Source organism: Plectropomus leopardus, chromosome 15 (assembly GCF_008729295.1).
Source record: "Plectropomus leopardus isolate mb chromosome 15, YSFRI_Pleo_2.0, whole genome shotgun sequence".
Lineage (NCBI taxonomy): Eukaryota > Metazoa > Chordata > Actinopteri > Perciformes > Serranidae > Plectropomus > Plectropomus leopardus.
The window spans coordinates 14,986,373-15,004,716 of record NC_056477.1 but is presented as its reverse complement, the minus strand read 5'-3'; the positions used below and the strand labels follow the sequence as shown (position 1 = coordinate 15,004,716).

The 18,344-nt window shown below is 41.2% G+C and overlaps 1 protein-coding gene across 1 annotated transcript in view; it reads left to right on the top strand.

Moving 5' to 3' along the window:
- tet1 (tet methylcytosine dioxygenase 1) overlaps positions 1–16,283 on the top strand; it is a 37,526-nt gene extending 21,243 nt beyond the window's left edge. Inside the window, exons 3-12 of the mRNA XM_042501801.1 lie at positions 4,189–6,439; positions 8,231–8,321; positions 9,651–9,744; positions 10,494–10,702; positions 10,794–10,944; positions 11,229–11,318; positions 11,491–11,628; positions 11,751–11,927; positions 12,732–12,876; positions 12,993–16,283. Coding sequence (XP_042357735.1) covers positions 4,189–6,439; positions 8,231–8,321; positions 9,651–9,744; positions 10,494–10,702; positions 10,794–10,944; positions 11,229–11,318; positions 11,491–11,628; positions 11,751–11,927; positions 12,732–12,876; positions 12,993–14,044 — 4,398 coding nt within the window. The 3' untranslated portion in view covers positions 14,045–16,283. The remainder of the gene's footprint in view (positions 1–4,188; positions 6,440–8,230; positions 8,322–9,650; positions 9,745–10,493; positions 10,703–10,793; positions 10,945–11,228; positions 11,319–11,490; positions 11,629–11,750; positions 11,928–12,731; positions 12,877–12,992) is intronic.
- Positions 16,284–18,344: the final 2,061 nt, after the last annotated feature.

Sequence of the window (18,344 nt, the reverse complement as noted above, 5' to 3'; positions counted from 1 at the left end):
TACGTAAGCCCTAACCTGACCTGAGTGCTGAGGGGATACACGCCCATAAATGTCCCGAACACAGAAAAAAAAAAGGATATAAGAAAAATCAGGTAGATGGCAGAGTCTTGGCAGAAAAATACACCACCACATACTTCAAGTGGATCACAAGCAACGATTAAGAGGGATTAATTCTGTATGGATCTATACTTGGGATTTAGAAAATCCTGCATAGTAACAGCTCTATGGTCACTGCAACTCTTTCTTGCATTGTCAAACAACAGTTCAACTTCTACTGAAAGTTAAATCAGGAGATTTCACTTCTGGTTGATTTCATGACACATGTAGTTACAGGCGGTAACTGCAAATGCAGTTTAATACAAAAGGTCACAGAGTATTTGGGCACCAAAACAAATCATTGTTGTTTTAATAACAAAGTCAGACAATAATTGGGATTTTTCAATCTTTCTGTGAGCAACTGTGATCTGAGTCTACACTTCACACGCATGAGTCAGCGGTAGAGCGCATACATAAAAAAAATATGTTGTGTTTATTTTGATAGATATTGCAATTGTAATATGAGTCATGATTTAAGTGGAAATGGTAGTTTTCTGATTTCATTTTGACTGAAAAATAAAAAAGATAATAGGATTTTTTTCCAGGGTCTGTAATAACAAACAAGCGTTTTCCCTTATGTCTGGAATATGATTTGTAGTTATAAAGGTACGTTGTGCCTTTCTCCAAAATTTGACCCTGAGTGAGTGAGAATGATTGAAGTTGGTTACCTCGCTAAATTAGAGGTGTGCAGCATGTCGCCTGCAGTTTGTCATCTCAAAGCTCACTGTGGCTGTTCCTGACTGTTAATAATAAGATAACCTCCTGCAAAATTATTAACTGTTCTGCTGTCAACAAATGCCAGAAATGACCATCTTTTTTTGAAGAGACAGTTTGCATTTCCTGTGACTACTTCAAAATAAAAGTCAACTGGTGCTTCAACAACAAATGTGAAGCTGCAGCAGCAGGAAAATATTTGGTTTGCATTAGCAGTAAATTGCATTTTTCCACAAATGTTACCCTTAACACTGTAGTCATAATACTGTAAATACATAAATATTGTATTACTTTTATCAGTGGCCCGTAGGCCTTTTTTCTGCGATAGATAGTGACTTAACAGAGAAATATTTAAATTACTATCTTTGAGATTTTTTTACTTTAAATCCCCTTGGACCTCTTTAACATTGTTATGATAAAGAGCTTTTGGCAGTGTGCCTTGCATTCCTGCAGATAACTGGCTAAGAACATGCACAGAGCGGTGCCATGGTGACATATTTCTAGCACAGCTTCAGTGAAGTTAAATATGACAAACATTTTCAGCTATCTCAGCCATCATTGGTAAACACAGAGGTTTACCAGTGCCAGTCCCACACAATTCAAGAACAAGGTCTTCCGTCTAACACAACATGTTTCATGGATTTTTTTGGCAATTCCGATTTCCAATAACATTGGCTTCTACTGTCATAACAGCTTGAACACATACCACATTTCTGCAATCTTCACTCTCATTTCTTGACTAAAAAATCTTGCTTTTCATTTTGGGACTATATCTGTATTAAAACACTATATGCAACAAAATTTGCATAGCACCTTCTTAGGTGTCAAATCTGTATTAGAAATACAGTACAGCATAAAAAATGATTATATGATATGTAATAAAACTAAAAAGATTGCATGCCAATCCTCATTCTTAATAATGGATTTTGAGAAGTAGATTTAACCAATACTTCTCTCTGACGGCGCACAGCAACAGAGCTCCTCCAGGCTACCAGCAACACTCTTTGAACTCCCAATGCAGGAGATTGCTCCGTATTAATCCTCTTAGACCTCAGCTCTGCCTTTGACACCTTTTATTTTCCATCTTTAATTGAATGCATTTAGCTCTGAAAGACTGACTTCATCTCTTATTTTCAGTGCCTTACTCCTCACGAATGACAGGTCATGCCCTCGCTCAGCAGCCATCACATGTGGGATGTCACAAGGCTCAACTCTGTTTTCACTGTACACGCTTGAAAGCCAAACACACTGTTGCCATTTTATCCAGGATGTCTCAGAACAACCCTAGCCCCCATATCTGATGAAAATAGAGAGAAAAAAGTTGAATAGCACATGCAACTGAAAAAGTGTTTTCTATTTGGTCTGTGGGTTCACAGGAGTCTGGTTTATATTGAAGTGCTGCTCACTCTTGATCTGTCAGCTTGGAGTGTACATCTCCTGCTGTAAAATGCATTTTAACAGAGGCAGTGATGGAGTTTAATGGGTGTTTATGCCAGGTAAACAGTGATAAAAAGCGGATCTGCTGCTACCCTGCAGTTGCGCTAGTTCATTAGAGGGGAAATGGGCCGCCTCACACACACAAACATACAATACACACAGCTCACAGTAATGCACACATATCTTTCCGCTCCTGCAATGAGTTTAAGGCCTTTTTGTCAGCTGAGTCTTGGCACATGATGCAGTTTTTTTTTTTTACTTTGTCACGCTGCAACATTTTTAATCAGTCTTCCATTGCTGAAGGGTTTAGTACTTAATGTGATGCGGGGTTAAATCCTAAAATAAGGAGCAGCTTTACTTGACTTCAGTTCATCATATGCCCACTCAAGAGGATGAAAAATAAAGGAGGCTTTTACAGATTCAGTTCAGAAACACCTTGTTTAAACTAGATTTTTTTTAAATTAGAAATGGTTTGCATTTTTGTCCTTTCACTTTCTAAAAAATAGAACTAGTAATCCATAATTTTCTAGCAGAAAGACCATCCTCAAAGCCTTGATAAAATTGCCTTAACCTTGATTTCTCCCCATATTAGTTGATTGTATTCCTGTTTATGGAGTTATGGTTATGTCTGTCTGCACTTCACCCCCCAGGACCATTTGTATATCATCGCTTACCCGGTGTTTCATTGTATTCATGAACAAAGAATCAAAAAACAGCGAAACAATATCAAAACATCTTTTTACAAACTCACACACAACTCGTGCAGTACTATCCAAGTCTCATTTACCTAGTTGTATGCTCAGTACTTCACAAACAGACAGCCCTTTCTGACAGGGAACTGAACTAAAGGTAAAACTTATCAATGCCCTCTGCATAGCCAAACTCCATTGATAAAAACAGTAAATCTGATTTGCTGAACACGGGAGCTGCTGATCTGCCGCTGCCTCGATCAGTTAGTTTGTTTGTACTGTTGTGTGACTCTAGCGTTTAAAAAGATTAGTTCAGATTAACAAAAGTCACACAATAACACATGCAAACTACTGATCGAGGTAACGGTAAACCAGTAGTTGGATTTTTTTGATATAGTTATGCTTCTTTTAATCATGGACCCCAGTGATTTAAATTCATCAACAGTTTTCTCGCTTTTGGATTCTTCATTCACTGTAGAGGCACCTGAGAAAACCAAAGTTTTATTCATAGACTCACTGCAACACAGAGTGAGTAACTGATATGCAAATGGCCTTTTTGTGGGTGAAGTATTCCTTTTAGACAGTCTATGTTAGTGTGTTTACAACACGACTCTTGAAGACAATCATTAGGTCAATACTGTGGACCTTCGGATAGTTGCAGCACAGAATCGGTCTTATCCAAAGAGTCTGGCTGCACCATGTCTTGATAAGACCTTGAGTGGGTTAATCACTCACTCAACAATGCACAGGGGTTAATGTGGCAGCGCTGCTGTGTTAATAATCACGTGTGCTTGCATACACATGCATGCATGTTAGGGAATACACCCATAAAACCCGGCTCAAACACAACATGCACATTGAACACATGCCCTCAGTGACCCTCTGGCAGTAACGTCATCATAATGAATCACCGGCTACCTGTGGGTCCGTCCGTCACTCCCATCACTCCACTGCTCATGCAGGAATGTAGTCCTGATTGAAGCCTTGACTTTGAACACACAACACAGTTTAACTTTTTATTAGGTCTGTTTACAGATTGGTTTCAGCAAGATTTATAGAAAGCAGATTCTTTGTTTTCACATTCAATAATATTTTCCACAGCCTCGATAGTGGCTGCAGCAGATGCTCATGCCATGCTGGGAGGCAATCTGTTGTGCTGTGTGCCGTGACTGTTTAGAACAGGCTGAATCACTGTATACTGCCAGAGCTTGTTGAGTCACTCTCCTCTTGTTTCTCTCTCTCTCTGTCTCAGGTGGTTCCAGAAAGTGGGTCGGTAAATGGCAAAGGCAAGGCACAGATGGATGACACCCACACGGCAGCAGAGGAGGATGAGGGGGAGGAAGGCCACATACCTCATACACAATCTCCCCCCATCACCCACTCGCTCACCCACAACCTGGTCTCGGACCAAGGTGGACGGCCGGCACTTGTTAAAAGAGAGCCCGGGCTGGAGTTGACCAGCATTGCACTTCACCAACACGTATGCTCTTCGCTGACTTTACCGAATGGTTCTGCTGAGAACCTGACAAAACCTAACGGTGCTAATATGACCACTGGGTCACACTCTGATCTGAAGTCTGCATATAAAAGGACTATGATTGCATCAGAGCCTCAAAGGACTATAATAGCTGCAATCCCTAAAGACTGCCCTGAGAATGGACCCAAGGCTCCTCCAGACAACATGTCAGTCCCACTAAAGAAGATCAAACTGGAGGAGCCGTGGACGTGGATCACTGAACAGGCCACCGAGCAGCTGAGTGATAAAGATGAGGTTTGCGAAGACCCGCTGTCCACGCTAGCGGCTGTGGTTTGTCTCTCAGTCACAGAGAGGAAGGGACTGGAGGAGAAACTTTTCAGCTCACGCTCCTCCATCCTCTGCTCCATCAAAACAGAACCACCAGATTTGCACTTTGTCAAGAAAGAGCCAGAGGACTTAAAGAATGGTTTGTGTCAGAAAAGCTCTCCTGTTAGCCTGCAAAGGACTCCCCAGCCTATCAAAAGTGAACCTCCTCCAAGTGTCTTGCAACCAAGCGTGCAGTCTTTGGCAGAGAGAAGAAATCTTAGTTTTGATCAGGCTATTGCTATTGAGGCCTTGACTCAACTGGCAGCTATACCTCAAAGCACCCCAGGGTCCATTAAAGCTGAAAGTAAGTGTGAACATCCCATTTCTACTGCAACCTCCAACACAATTACAACCCTGCAAGAAGCCAAAGCCATGGCACCCCTCCGCTTCAACAAAGTGTCAGTCATCAGCTCAGCACTGCACCAAACATCAGTCATACGCCCTCCTGTGGCCAGACATGGGAACGTCATCCAGTGCTCCCGAGGGTCGGGTTCGAACGCAAAGCTGTCTCTGCAGGATCTCTTAGATGCCAGCTCTGACAGTGATAAAGCATCCTGCAGGAGGACAGAGATGGGCTTTGGTTCTCACATCATCAAGTCAGAATGCAACTATAAAGATCCCAATGACGTGAAGTACAGAAAAGATCATGAGCGGTTGTATGGGGAGGACAGAGACAGGGTTGTTGGGAAAGTCAGGAGAAACAGAGAGGAAGAGGAGGTGGCAGCTCAGCTTGCAGACCTGGCCTTCATCATCCAGTCCCGACACAACCAGCAGTCAGAGAACAACCCTCCTAAAGGAACACCTGTGTCAGCCATCAAATACAACTACAACTCCCAGCTGCCCTCCAGTCAGAAAAAGCCCCCCCTGAAAAGAGCAAAAGCTATGCCTTCCAAGCCGAGGAAAAAGAAAAGTGATGGACCTAATGAGGGAGTCAACTGCAGGACCCCCCTCTCAAAACGCATGCCAAATGGAGAATCGGCCCACAGGAGCAGAGGTCAGAAGAATCATTCGCAGGGGAAATCAGGACTTCACCACAAGAGGAACCTGTTTCTGCCTCAGGCTCAAATTGACCTGAGGAGATACTTGGCCGAGGCTCAGGAGGAAAGGAGGCAACTCATCCAGCACAGTATCACACACAATCCAGCCCTCTTTGGGCTGCAGAATCAAAACTACAGCACTCACACACGGATCAACCACACTCAAGAAAACCATCCGTGGCCCCTTTCAAATGGTCCAATCCATCAATACAATGGTCATGCTGTAGGACCGGGGCAGGAGTGTGAAAGGCACTTGTTATCTCAGGTAGCGCAGCCCTGTGGTGGGCTGCAGCAGGGTGCTGATCCTAACACCAGCCCAGCCAACACCGCTTTCCACAGCCACACCACTAGTGACCGCGGTCTGGCTAATGGCTTCTCAGGGGCCCGGCAGTCCCCCCCTCTGAGCCAGCAGGGCTACTACAAGCTAGAGAGGGCAGGACCTGTCACTGTCCTGTCCACAGCGACTGATGGGGATCTGGGCAACTCTGCAGAGTCGACCCCATCCAAGAACAGCATCAACGGCTTTCTGGAGTCTCCTATGAGTTTTCTGGATACCCCTACCAAGAACTTGCTCAACACACCTTCCAAAAAACTGACTGATCTTCCATCCTGTCAATGTGTGGGTGAGTTGGTGCTATCAAGATTTTTGGCTGGACCGCAGCATGAGAGGTCAGCCCTATAAATGCATAGCTCTGCTTGTTGGTGAGTGAGTAACAGAGTGATGAAGTTGCAGCATTGGTCAGTGTGACTGATGGTGTTACATTGCAGTTGAGGTTAATATTATATGTTAGTGTTGGACCAAGAATTTAGCAGAATTTTCCATTTGTTAATCAGTGGCAATAGAGCGATTGACAAACTATCGGCATCAGCTCGGCTCTGATAGTAGCGGAAAGCAGCGCAGTCTCCGCCAGTCACACTGGGACGTTAATCCCAAGTCTGACCAGATCTGCAGAGGGAGGACGAGTTAAATAATCAGTGGGTAACAGCTCCAGACATAGCAGCTCCCCTCTAACCCTTCTCTAGTGTCTAATGTTTAGTGTAATGTTTTCTATTTAAACCTGTATTTTGGCTACATGCATTTTGGGCTGGACAGCAACAATGTGTTTCATACACCTCTGGGTCCCAACCAGGGGGTCCCGACCCCACTGTGGGTCGCTAAAGCTTCCCAGGGGGTCTTAAAGCCTTCATGACACACTTGACACTAGACCTCAGAATTTCAATAATTTCTGCAAAGATAACTAAATGCAATCTTATTTTGTTAAGTTGAGATTAATGTTCAAGATCGTGAACACATGCTGTATTCAGAGCCTTCACTCTCATCCTGCATTAGAAAAGATGGCCAAGCAAAAGGCTTTTCTCAAAGAAATTGATTGAAGAAAGAATTTGTGATTGTAGGTATATAGAACCTAATAAAATATTTCAACAAATATCAGGAAAACTCATCTCTGATGCAATATTCATAGGAAATAATCTGCTCAAAATTCATCATAATTGCTAATACAAACGTCCTGCAGCAGGCATTTGGGTTAATTGTACAGTGTATCAGTTGTTCTATACTGTTTTTGTTATGAATTTAATATAATATGAAATATCCCTTCAACATGTCATCAGTTTACTCAGTGATAGTAAAGAAGTCCCTGAAGGGACTGAAAGGTTGGGAAGCCCAGTACACAGTCCAGCCATATACTAGCTTTTAACCTAGTCTTGTTCAAAAGACCAGTATGTAGTTTCTGCAGTGGTATCACATTGGATATATTCCAATTTGTTACTAAATCTACGCTGTAAGTTTGCTTTCGAGTAACACTGCATTCCTCAAACTTATGCTTCCTGTTTCTCACACACATACACACACACCCACACAGGCTGTGTCCTAATTCAAGGGCCAATTCAAGCAAAAGGAGGCCGCATTTCTCTGCCATATTTGGAGCAGGCTTTGGGATGCTTCGTGGAGATTATTGTACCGTTATGATGTATTTGGTCTTGAAATGTGAACTTCCAAGGTGCTGGCCCCTGAACTGCGATCCAGCTACATCTCCTGTGCATATCACATTAATCTGACTTCTTTTCTTGTTGTTTTTTTCTCTCTTTTTTCCCCTTCTTTCTATAAATTTAACACATGAACATATACATTAACAATTTTACAAAAAAGTGTGTGTATTACCCCCAACCCTAGCAGAAGATATGAACAAATACTATTACTACTAATAATATTAAAAAGTACAGCAGTACATTCTTTCCATAAACTTTAAAATTGTTTAAATTATGAGTTTCCAGAACTCCATATAGGGTAAATCTGACTTTCAAGGTTGTCTGTAAACAGGGTGTTTGTGTTTTTCTCAGAAAAATGCCAGCATCGCAGTTCTACATTTGGTAAAGCTGCCATGATATCTAATAGATCGTTTTTTTCCCCACAGATCAGATCATTGAAAAGGAGGAAGGCCCTTACTACACTCACCTTGGGGCAGGACCTAGTGTCGCTGCAGTGAGGGAACTGATGGAGAACAGGTAGAGCGACTACACTGTTTACACTATGTGTCTGTGGGTGTATTTTTTGCCAAACATGCGAGTCTTCTAGTCAACCTTGGGCTTGGTGGAATGGGGTGGGGTCACAGCCAAAGAGTCTGTCATTAAAAGGAAGCGTCGCTCAGCTAGCTCAACACATGTACCCTCTGTCTCAGACACACACAACATGTTGAAACAGGAAATCCTGAGGGCTGAGACCAGGGGCCCTTAAAACAAGATGACAGTCTGGTTAAGACATCTCGAGGTCCATCAAAGACTGGACGACAACCACTCTTAACTGAAAAGACGTCATTCTGCAGTCGAGCTTTTCAGTGACAAATGTGCTTTTTAATTTGAGTATTTATGTTGTACAAGACCATATGGTTTTCTGTTGGGGGTTGACAGATATTATTTTTTCAGGACTGATACTGATTATTAGTAGTAGTCAATGAGACCAATAACCAATATTTGGAATTAAATTTGAAGTATAACATTAAGATGTGTTTAAATGCCTTTAGAAAATGTTTAATCAAAACTGAAATGTTCAACATGATATTCAGCAAGTTCCAAGCAACTTTTTTTTTATAAAGTCAAATGAAAATTTTAATAAAAATGAATAAATGGAAATACCCCTTGAGGTTTTACAAAGTAAAAGTTCCTCCCATGCTGACCCTTTATTTGCACTTTTTGATTAATTCATTTTATCAGGGATCATTTAAGTAAAATACCAATACAGATAATTAGGAAAATTCCAAATATCAGCCCCAATAATCTGTCACCCCCCTAGTTTCTATGCATATATTAAAGGAAAAGTCAGGATCTTTTGAAGTGGGTCTGTATGATGTACTTATCCTTAGTCAGTGTATTACCAAAAGTAGATGGTGGTTGTTGGGCAGTTTGTGGGTTGGTGGGACAGGAGTACTGACACAGAGGCTAAGCAACAGTCTAACATATGTTTAACCACCATAAAAAGGCCCACCTGTGAGCCTTTTTTTATGGGGCTGAAATACGTTTTGCTGCTAACCTCCGTATTCAGCAGTACATTGCTCAGCTTGGCGGTACTCCTGCTTGCTTCTCCAAACTGGGAGCGTGCCGACCGCCATCTACTGTATGTAATACACTGACTATGGATAAGTACTTCATACAATCCCAGTTCAAAAAAGCTAAACAATTAACGTTAACCAATCATTTCAGTCTGTGCTACTTCTTGATTGGACTTATGTATCAGTTGCCGTCAGGTGTGGGTACCAATGTTATACTGTCTAATATGTGTTGCAAGTACTATGTGCTCTCAGAAGAACAAACTTATAGTTTCTCTTGTGTGTGTTACAGATATGGTGCCAAAGGAAATGCAGTGAGGGTGGAAGTTGTTGTTTACACTGGGAAAGAAGGAAAGAGCTCCCAGGGGTGTCCGATAGCTAAATGGGTATGTTGCTGCTGTTTGTGTTCATGGTAGTTTCCTAAATGTCCTGAATATATCTGCTGTGTATTGAAGCGTTTTTATGGCTCCCACTACAGTATACTTAGGGGCAAAGACGGAAGACACTCCCAGATTCTTACCCATACCAAAACCTAACAAACCTAAAAACGATTTCCATCTCATCCCTAAACATAGATATATCAAGGTCATCTTTAACCCTTTGAAATCTGGAACAAAATCACTTTTCTTGTGCTGACTTCAGAAGCCTTTCACAAGTATTTAAACCTTTAAGCCCTAAACTGAGGTAAAATTTCCCAAAAACAATTTTTAAAAGAATCAGAATTCTATAATTAAAATTATTTTTGATGGAATTATTATAACTTTTGAGAAGGTCATTTCCTTTTTTTCTACTTTTCCTTTTTTGTTTGTTATTGTGTTTGTTTTTATTTAATTTTTTGCTAATTTTCAGGCTATTTTCTTGTACTTTTTACCAATTTCTTCCCTCATTTCTGTTTAAGTTGCTCATTGTCTTCCTCCCAAATATGTGAAATAAATCAGGTCAATTTGCTTAGGTTTCAAAGTGTTAAACTATTATCTTAAAGCCCAGTCTTTTGCTTTGGCAGGTCAGTTACAATACTTCGAGCCCATTATCTTGAAGGGATACATAATTTTGTGATATTGCCCAAAAAGGTTTATTTTTGCTGTGTTACAGTGCTGTCGTTCATCTCGTTTTCTGTGTGAAAATCGTCTGACAGGTGATCCGGCGTGGCAGTGAAGAGGAGAAGCTGCTGTGTTTGGTCCGCCGGAGGCCGGGGCACTACTGTGACACCGCCGTGTTGGTTATCCTCATCCTGGCGTGGGAGGGAATCCCTCGACCCGTGGCAGACAAGCTCTATCAGGAGCTAACTCAGACTCTCTTTAAATACGGCTCCCCCACCAGCCGTCGCTGTGCCCTTAATGAAGAGTGAGTATCTCTACCTTTGTGTTATGGTGACAACTTTTCTTTCCCACTTAGTTCGTTTCTTTATCTTCCTCCTGCCACTGCGTCTCCACAGTCGTACCTGTGCATGCCAGGGTTTGGACCCAGACACCTGCGGAGCTTCATTTTCCTTTGGCTGCTCCTGGAGTATGTACTTCAATGGCTGCAAGTTTGCTCGCAGTAAAGTGCCCCGCAAGTTTCGCCTGCTTGGAGACTACCCGGAGGAGGTGAGGGAGTGGTCATCTTCCAAAGACCCGAGAGGAAATCATCGATTATAATCTCTCCTATTTGCCTCTCCTGTCATTATTGTGATATGACATGATATTTTGTGTATAGTCAGTGTCAGTTATATCAGATAAATTTTGATCCATCTCTGCAGACTCAGTTGTGGAAATCTTTGCCAAATGTTTGCCTCCTAGTGGCTTATGTTGATTATGACAGTCAGGCCAGTATTTTGTTTAAATGAGCTGTTGTTCATGCTAAAACTCCTAAATCTGTCTGTTACTTTTAGGAGGAGAAGATAGAAAACAACCTTCAGAGTCTCGCCACTGACCTCGCACCACTCTACAAAAGACTGGCTCCTGAGGCTTTCCAAAACCAGGTATGAAACATTTAACAGCTGCCACTCTTACCTCTGATGATCCCTAGCTCTCTAAGGCTACTACAAATGTAATTTTCAGAGAATTTGTTTTTCGTTTTGTTGTTAAATTACTTACTTTAAATCTTTTATGTCCTCACCACAAATCAAACTCCAAACTTTTCACCTGTCATAGGTGGAAAATGAGCAGGCAGGCAGGGACTGCCGGCTGGGTGAGAGGGAGGGACGTCCTTTTTCTGGAGTTACAGCCTGTGTGGATTTTTGTGCCCATGCTCACAAGGATACACACAACATGAACAACGGCAGCACTGTGGTGAGCAAGCTATGAGTGTGACACCATACTTATATATTGCATGTTTGCCTCTTAAGGTATTGATTGGACATGAGCAACTGTTTGGTTAAACAGCTTTGCGTTTTGTCGATGTCCTTTGTCAGGTTTGCACTTTAACCAAGGAGGATAACCGAGCAGTGCGTAACATACCAGAAGATGAGCAGCTCCATGTTCTGCCACTTTACAAGATCTCTGACAGGGATGAATTTGGTCAGGTTGAGGGCCAGTGGGCCAAGATCCGAAGTGGAGCTCTGCAAGTTCTGTCTGCCTTTCCCCGAGAGGTGAGTGAACAAAAAACAGCATTTGCTTTTATTATTAGTATTATTATTATTATTATGGTACTATAATACCAGGTTTTAACCTTTTAAATCCTGAGCAAATTGGTTTGGTTTCTTCCAAAAACATGGGGAGAAGGCAATAAGCAACTTGACCCAAAAATTAGTTTTAAAAAATTTACCTGAAAATAAGCAACAGCAACAGCAACAACAAAAGGTAAAAAAGAAAACACGAAAATGACCTTAAAATTATTTGAATATAATTATAAATATAGTTTTGGAGACATTTTCTACATTTTCCTGAATACATTTCCTTAATATATATAGAGTATTTATCTGCAGAGACCCTGCCCTTTGCCTTTATCATCTTATTATCCTCATATTTTGCTGTGTTTGGGACGGTCCTGGGCACAGCGTGCAGGTGAGGTCAGGACTTTGTTAAGAGGTAGTGGGGAGCCCTGGCAGCTCACCTGATCGAGAGCATACCATGGAAGCTGAGTCCTCTCCGCAGCGGCCTGGGCCCTTTGCTACATGCCATCTCTTCTTGCTCCCCTGCCTGTCAATAAAGCAGAAAATACCTACAAATAATCTAAAAAAATCTGGGGCTGGCTTTCTATTTGCTGGTGAGCAGTGAAGTGAAGGATAAGGAGCGACACAAAGTTAGCCTGTTTTTTGTTGTACAGCTAACGTTAAGTGCTGCCAGTTAGCTTTGTTAGCTTGCTGGAGTATTGGCTTTTCCATCCTACAAGCTGTAACCAACAATTCCTGCACAGTATGTACTTAAATCATTGATTTTTTTGTATTTATCAGGTGCGTCTACTGGCTGAGCCGGTGAAATCGGCCCGTAAGATCAGGCAAGAAGCTCGTCTGAAGGCTCAAGCAGAGAAACAGGAGAAGAAACTCGGCCTGACCTCTCTCACTCCTGGGAAAGTGAAAACTGAGACCCCTAACAAAGGTAATAAATCAAAGTCAATTATCATTGTTGTGAATCTGTTTTAATAAGAAATACATTGAGGTCAGAAGTTATAAATAGTTTTTGATGATCTGGTGTATTTTCTACATCCAAAACAGAGCCACAGGGCTTTTACAGCTCTTACAGACTCCCACCCAGATCTGCCAGCATTGGACGGTACCCACCGGAGAGGAATCAGCCCAGCACTTACAACCAGAGCACCAGCAGCTACCCCACTCTGGGTGCAGGGGTCACCCCACAGAAGGAAGTCATCGGCCCCAACCACCACAGCCTGCCAGGCCTCCAGCTTGGTCAGAGTGGTTCAGCTCTTAATTATCAGACAGTGAGTGATGCTGTGAATGGTTATTCTCCAGCATCTGGTGACCAGAGTGTTCGTATACCTCCACATAATGCCCTTAGTGACTACCCCCACAACACTTTTAAAACTGAGCCCAACGAGGTGCACTTCTCTCCTCTGCCCAGACCCTCCCCCAGCGGGAGTGCTCCTCCTCCCTCCTCCTTCTCCCCCAGACCTACCTCTGAGGGCCTCTTCAGCAGGCTCAATGGACTCCACAGGGCTGCAGGAGATGTGGCAGCAGAGGTCAGGGGTCATGGCCTTGCTCCACTCTCATCTCTTTCCCTCCCCCCACAAACTCCCCCACTTGAGCCAGAGGAAGTTAAGCAGGAGGAGGTGTGGTCGGACAGCGAGCACAACTTCTTGGACCACGATATAGGCGGAGTCGCCGTGGCACCATCACACGGCTCCATCCTAATAGAGTGTGCACGACGGGAGCTCCACGCCACCACCCCTATCCTCAGGCCAAACCGCAGCCACCCAACTCGCATCTCCCTGGTCTTCTACCAGCACAAGTCTCTGAATGAACCAGGCCACGGGATGGCTATGTGGGACGCCAAAATGGCCAAGCGGGAACGCGACCGGGAGGAGGAGGCTGAGAGATTGAGAATGGAGGACTGCCTCGGCAAATGTGTGGGGAAGAAAGGAGCTGGAGGTGCGGAGCTGGAAGAGGAGACGGGGGACGAAGCAGAGGAGACGAGGAGGATCATGAATGTCCCCACACGTCAAGCGTGGACTCTCCCCAGGGACGGTGTCATCACCGTGTCCCCTTATGCTCTTACCCAAGTGACGGGCCCTTACAATCGCTGGACTTAGTCGACATGTTTTACACACACACACACACACACACACACACACAGAAAACTCCTACACCCTGTGCTTCTGCCTTACCTCAGTCAACTTCAAACTGCTACTCTCATTTTTACGTTGTTTTCGTTGTGCTTTTCTAATATCTGTTTGTCGACTTTGCCCTTCTTCGTCTCTGCTTTCGAAGTGATGAGGAAGACCAAAGTGTGTTGGCTTTTTAACTGTGAGTTTTGGTGTTTTTATTGTAAAGAGATGGTGCTTTGAAGCATTTTTAAACTGGTTTTATATACATGATTAAGAACAAAAAAGATGTGATTATTTATTCTGATCATAACGATTTCTATTTAATTCCTGGTGTAAGCCTGTTTACTGCAAGATTTCTATGATAACCTGCATTGTTGTTTTTGGCGCTCAGATTTTATGTTGTACAGTAGGCTCTTTATTTCAGCCAATAGTTCGCTTTTCATAAGACGAATCTCATTGGCTTTTATGTTGGTGCCATTCTCACTGTAACCTCTGTTAAACATCATCACATCACATAATGTAGAAAACTAATATCGTGCATACAGTATATATTTACTACAGATTGTCACATGTAGCATCGTGCTTTTCCTTCTGCTGCCTCTGACTTCTGTTGGCAGTCGTTGAAAGAAATGTACTTCTTCAGTTTGTTTTGTTTATTTTCTCTACATCTGGATGGTTTATCTTTTATTCACAGATATGTATGGCATATTAAGAAGCACTTTTTTTATTTTCCTAAACTTAACTTGAAAAAGGTCCCAATCCATAGGCCTGAATATGTATGTACAGAGATATATATGACAGTTAAGCATGAACCCGGTTTTATTTTTACAGTATTTCAGCATTTATTTGATAAAAAATGGCATACATATCTAATGAAACTCAAAACTTAGCATAATGAGGAATTGCGAAATGCTGCAACAACAAAGTGCTTATTGTTACTGGCACTTAACTTACATTCACCTTCTGGAAAAGGAATCGAAAAAGTCTTTCATAGGGCACAAGTGTGATCGTAGGATTTCAAAAACTTACTGTACATTTTGGTGGTGCTAAAATGACCTCATTTTGTTTTTTGTTTTTTACACAAATCACAAAGAGTCACATATGTTGACAGAATTTTATCAATTTTTATGTCCATACTCTGGATTTGGATGCAAAACTGCATCAGTCGATGCTGAATAATCAGACCTTTTCTTCTTTTTCCTCCTCTCTGCTTTTGTTGGCAAACCACTCAAACATCAAATCCCACTCAGACAATTGCCTAAGACGATTTTGGGTGCTCAACCCTTGTGAAGACTTTGTTTACAGATTTTTTTACAGGGTCTGAATAAGGGGGTGTTGGTGTCAACTCCTAGTGCATCAGGATTTTTATTACCTGAGAAAGAGAAGCTCTTCATTTTAAGGAATTTCAGCACAAGCGATAAAGACCTTTCACTGATATTCACACTAACACTGGTGGTTTAATGTTTCCTGTGAGAAACGTTTTGGTCTTTAACACACTTTTACTTCCTTTTGGTGCTAATAGGACAAGATGTCAAGGTACATGCATTGACTTGGCCTGGTGATATACTGTACAGTGTTCGCACGGTGCTTTTATAAAACTCAGCACACACTGATCTGGTATATGCTTCAGTACAAAGGTAGTTTTATCATTTTTCTGGATGATTACTGGCTGAGAGCAGACTGAGATGCGTTTGTATCTCCACCTTTTATCATGATGTTTTCAAGTAAAAAGCAAAATGTGCAGATGTCCATCTACAGTTCAAATGTCTTCCACGGATAACCAAACTCTGCAACAATTCTCAAAAATCACACCATGCACACAAAATAAAATGAATGTAAACAGTTTTTAAATGACATGACAAAGTTACAGATGTGTTTCTTTTGATTTACTGTGGGGGACACTCTTAGTCCACACTGAAAGTCTTTAGATCAATGAGGAACTAACAACTAGCACCAGCATTAAAAAATCTGAAAAAAAAAAGAAAAAAATAACTTTTATTAGTAGAAAATATGTAAATATGTATGTGAACAATATTGTTTTTACTGTACTGTTAATGGTGTTTAGACAATGGATGATCTTGCTTATTTTGAAACTGAATTACTGTACGTTGCTGAAAGTATATCCAGTTTAGACTTGAGAAGAGACTAAATTTAGCATTCCTTTTATGGATGGCTGATCTCTTTTTGGGATTGTGAAATAAAGTCATATTTATATTTTGGACCTGATCATGATTTCCTCTGCCCTTATTGGTTTTGTGTGGGTGAAGATCTTGGGACAGTCAGCTGTTAAATTCAGGTTGTTTTTTTAAGCATTTATTCTTCGATTGCTGGCATCATATTTGTTATTAAAATGTGAAAGTGGCTGGCCTGTTTTTAACAAGGCAAACAAGAACATACTGAATGACTGAATTTCAAGAAAAGCCTTTTTCTTTTTTCTCTCTGAATTTCCCACACTAGCATACTGTATGACTCACTGCTGTGGAATTTCAGTTTAGTCATTTAGCCTTTGTCCTCTTGTTTTCCTACAGTTTGTCTCCAGAACTGGCAATATGATGTTTTTTCCTCCCAGATGACGTTGATGATGTAAGAAAATCATTTGCTGCTGACTCAGTGTGATGACTAATTTAATAACTTCAACAAACACGAGAGTGCTGTAGGAGTTTAGGCAGATTGAAAGACAGTATGAATCAGTACTATCACCACACATCACGAGCGTAGTGAGAAATCAGTGTTGAGATCTGCGTTGAGCTCCACTATGTTCAGCACTCAGGGCGCAAAATTAACTTTTTAATCAATCAGGCAAATGACTAGCGGTTGTTCAAATTAGCCACCCAATAGATTACAGTTGTTTATTTGTTTTTGTTTTGTTTTGTGTTGTCTTTTTAGCTGGTAAGTGCCATCTACCGACAACCTGCATATTTTACCAGCACTTGGATGTGGTTGGTGTGCCCTGATAGCACCGCGCTGGCCTTTTTGAATGCCACAATTCAACAACAATTCAAAAGGAGAAATAATGTAAGTGGGGAAAAAGTGTATTTTGTCTATAATTTTTATAGATTAATGCCAAGATACATTCACTGTATCATACTGAATAATTTTATGTTTTCTTTTTAGAAACTGTCTCACAATTCTTTCTATAAGAAAGAAACCACATTTAAGAAAAATGACAATAAATCTACCTTGTACCCTTGTATTGTTAGACTGAAGCTGTTCATCAAGGATGCACTGATCCAACTTTTTCTCTACTAATGCCAATTCTGATACTCAAGGTATAAAGTATTAAAGTATCTTTTCCTTAAATTCAACATCTATATACTGCACAATGTGGAACTCATTGACTGATTCAAAACTGAGTATGCAACCTCCAGTGACTAAATCTAAAACTAGTAGTACCACGGTGTAAAAATATTTTAAAAAGTCCTGCATCCAAATATTAGTACATAAGTATTAACCTATACAGTCTATGGTATTACCATCACAATATACTGCATAGTTCTCATTATGCAGAATGGACCATTTTGGAATGATAAACACAGTATTAAACAATAATTATTGATGTACATATTCTGAATATTGCAGCTGATGGAGGTATTTCATTCCTTTGTGTACTGCTAGATTGTGAATTTCCATCAACAAATTAACACATATTTCTATCTATGATATTATGTTATAATTTGTTGATTATCTAATCTGTGAAAAAAAATAATCTGGTAGCTATGGTTATCAAATAAATAAAGGAGAGTTACAAGTAGTTGCCTCTGAAAAGTAGTGGAGAAGAATCAGGGCATTGTCAAATGAAATACTCAAGTAAAGCACAAGTATCAGAAAGTTACACTTGACTACAGTACTTTAGTGGATGCACTTTGTTTGCCTCTGAATGAATTTAACTGCCGGCTGATGTTGCTGAGCTATAATGGACATTGACAAAGAAGAGAGGGTCCAAATTGTCAGTGTAAAATGTATGCACAATACACTTTAGTTTCTTGTCAGTGATGGCACAGAAATATGTGTCATAACTGTCTGAAATCTCGATTTACAGCTAATTATAAAGTGAGCTATAAAGAATTGTGAATTAGTCAATGATAGAACGATGGTGGTCCTGAGTTGTGTAAATATCAATAATAATAACAACAACTTAGATTTATATAGCGCAAACAAACTGAACAGAGGTACAAAGATGAGTGACTGGCAGGGAGGCAGAGTTAAGTGAGGTTGTAGGCTGTGGTGAACAGATGGTGTAGGCCTTGAATACAGAAATTTAGTTACACTTAGAGTGATGATGTTG